Source organism: Eimeria mitis, genomic scaffold, assembly GCF_000499745.2.
Source record: "Eimeria mitis Houghton genomic scaffold, Emh_scaff2752, whole genome shotgun sequence".
Classification (NCBI taxonomy): Eukaryota; Apicomplexa; class Conoidasida; order Eucoccidiorida; family Eimeriidae; genus Eimeria; species Eimeria mitis.
In genome coordinates, this window is record NW_013571096.1 from 3,018 (window position 1) to 6,194 (window position 3,177).

General features: G+C 53.5%; 1 protein-coding gene across 1 annotated transcript; it reads right to left on the reverse strand.

The window, feature by feature from the left end:
* Positions 1–1,096: 1,096 nt before the first annotated feature.
* EMH_0058220 (WD domain, G-beta repeat-containing protein, putative) lies at positions 1,097–3,148 on the reverse strand (the record flags this gene model as incomplete). The annotated part of the gene is made up of 1 exon (XM_013497561.1): positions 1,097–3,148. The coding sequence occupies one exon, from the start codon at positions 3,146–3,148 to the stop codon at positions 1,097–1,099; it is 2,052 nt and encodes a 683-aa protein (XP_013353015.1).
* Between the last annotated feature and the right edge of the window lie 29 nt (positions 3,149–3,177).

Here is a 3,177-nt window from a genome sequence, read left to right on the forward strand (position 1 = left end):
CCCAATAAGAGCAATAAGCACAGCCTGATCACTATAAAAGTTTATATTTTTTATTTTTTTATTTTCTTTATTTTCTGTTTTTGTTTTATTTATATATAAAGAAAACAAACCCTTCGTTGTTTCGCTAGTAACGGTGGCTTGCTGTATATAGGGGGCCCCCAGGGGGCCCCCAAGGGGGCCCCCATGGGGGCCCCCAGGGGGCCCCCAGGGGGCCCCCCTAGAGAAAGAAGAAGCAGCAGCAGCAAACGAACGCAGCATATGAAGGCTCTCATCGCTTGCTGCTCCTGGCGGCAGCCACAGCAGCTGTGCTGCTGCTCCGCTGCTGCTGCTGCTGCTGCTGCTGCTGCTGCTGCTGTTGCTGCTGCCCTGCAGCAGCTGCGGGGGACGCAGAGATTGCAGCAGTAATTCGTTAACTGCAGCAGCAGCAGCAGAACCTTCTCCTGCTGCTGCTGCTGCTGCTGCTGCTGCATCATGCTGCTGGTTTTTGCTGCTGTCTTTCTGCGTTTCTACCTTGCTGCTCCCACTGCTGCTGCTGCTGCTGCTGCTGGTATTATCTGCCCTCTGCTGCTGCTGCTGCTGCTGCTGCTGCTGCTGCTGCTGGAGGCCAACAGCAGCAGCAAAAGGGTCAGCAGCAAGAAAAGGAGACAATCCCCCTTTGTGCTGCAGCGGCAAAATACTGAGGAGAAGAGAAAGGAGACTGTTGGTTTGTCTCTTTTCGCTTCTTATAAAGGAGACAAAAGAATAACAACACCCCACACGTACACCCCGCAGCAAGTTCAATGCACCGCCAACAGACAAAGGCTCTGCAGCAAACAGAGCAGCAGCAGCAGCAGCAGAAGCAGCAGCAGCAGCAGCAGCAGCAGCAGCAGAAGCAGCAGCAGCAGCAGGAGCAATAGGAGATGCAGCAACGACTTCAACAGAAACAGTATAAGCAGCAACTGTTACAGCAGCAGCAGCAATAACAGCAGCAGCAGCAGCAGCAGCAGTAACAGCAGCAGCAGCAGTAACAGCAGCAGCAGCAGCAGCAGCAGCAGTAACAGCAACAACAGCAGCAAAAGCAGCAGCAACAACAGCAGCAGGTGGTTGTTTTTGTGTTTTATTTGTTATCGTGTGCTGAGGTGTATATGCAGCTTAAATTTATATTATTCTTGCCTGGCGTTTCTATTTGCTGCTGCTGTTGCTGCTGCTGCTGTTGCTGCTGCTGCTGTTGCTGCTGCTGCTGTTGCTGCTGCTGCTGCTGTTGCTGCTGCTGCTGCTGTTTATTTGTTTTATATTTATATGATTGATTAAGAGAAGCAAAAAAACGAAGAACAGAAGGAGGAAGACGCAGTGCATGCAAAGGTGTATCCATCTCGCTGCTGCTGCTGCTGCTGCTGCTGCTGCTGCTGCTGCTGCTGCTGCTGCTGCTGCTGCAGGGTTGCTGCCGCTGCTGCTCTATCATACACAAAGCAGACATACACAGCTGCAGCCCGCGAAAGGCAATTCGTTTCAACAGAGGTTCTTCTTCCTCCTCTTCTGCTGCTGCTGCTGCTGCTGCTGCTGCTGCTGCTGCTGGTGTTCCTGCTGCTGCTGCAGCTGGTGCTGTTGCTGTTGATGCTGCTGCTGCAGGCAGTGTTGTTGCTGCTGGTCCTACTGCAGGAACAGCAGCAGCAGCAGCAGCTGCTGCAGTTCCTTCTGCTGCTGGAGCACCAGCTACATCTGCAGCAGCATCTGCATCTGCAGCAGCAGCAGCAGCAGCAGCAGCAGATGCAGCAGCAGCAGCAGCAGCAGCAGCAGCAATATGATTAGAGAAAGTAAGAATAAGAATAGTAAACAGCAAAGCCTCAGCATAAAGCTGCTGCAGCAGATACAAATCAAAGCAACAATGAATATCTATAAAGACAGAAACATATATTATTTTTTTATAATACTGCAGCAGCAGCTGCTGCAGCATCTCAGCTACTGTTGGTCCTGCTGCTGCTGCTGCTGCTGCTGCTGCTGATGGTGGTGGTGATGGTGATGGTTGTTGCTGCTGCTGCTCTTCTCTTTTGCTGCTGTCTGTTCCTTCTATGGGTTTAGAATCAACACCCTCCAGCTGCTGCTGCTGCTGCTGCTGTTGCTGCTGCTGCTGCTGCAGTAGTAGCAGTTGCTGCTGCTGCATTTGTTGTTTATATACAAGCATGAGTATCTGCTGCTGCTGCTGCTGCAGCTGCTGCTCCAGCTGCAGGCGAAACGCATGCAGCTGCTGCAGCCACAGACGCACACACAGCAGCGGGGGAGGAGCAGCAACTTGCTGCAGCTTCTTTCCTGCTGCTGCAACAAAGTTAAGATAAGTAGAAGCAGCAGCAGCAGCAGCAGCAGCAGGAGAAGCAGCAGCAGCAGCAGCAGCAGCAGCAACTCTTGTTGCTGGTAGCTGCTGCTGATGCTGCAGTGCTTCTGCTGCCTCCAGCAGCAACACCACTTCTCTCTGGCTGCGGGGATCATACAAATTCAAAGGCTTTCCTGCTGCTGCTGCTGCTGCTGCTGCTGCTGCTGCTGCTGGTGCTGCTGCTGCTGCTGCTGATGATCCAGCAGCAGCAGCAGCAGCAGAGACAAACCCATCCTCCCTCCGCAGGTGATGCAGAACAGGAAGTGCTGGTGGTCTCCACACCTCGATTGCTGCTGCTGCTGTTGCTGCTGCTGCTGCTGCTGTTGCTGCTGTTGCTGCTGTTTCTGCTGCTGCTGCTGCTACTTCCTGCTGCTGCAGCAACAGCTGCTGCTGTTCGCTGGTTTGCTGCTGCGTTTCTTCAGCTGCTGCAGTGTCTTCTTGAACGTCAACAGCAAAGCTGCTGCTGCTGCTGCTGCTGCTGCTGCTGCTGCTGCTCCTGCTGCTGCTGCTGCTTTTGCTGCTGCTGCTGCTGCTGCTGCTGCTGCTGCTGTTTTGTTGGTGCTGCTGCAGAGCTTCTCTCCTGAGAGCGGAGACAACCGCCCAAAGAGCAGCAGAGTTTACATCTGTGTCTGCGTTTGCTGCTGCTGCTGCAGCAGCGCTGCTGCTGCTGCGGTTGCTGGTGTTTATTTGGGGTGTATATACAGCTGAGAGGAGAGAAGGACAATCAACAAGAATAGATGAAGCTAGCAGAGTTGCTGCTGCAGCAGCAAACTGGCGGTGACCCGGGGGGCCCGGGGGCATCGGTAGAGAAGCGAGATCCTCATCACTCA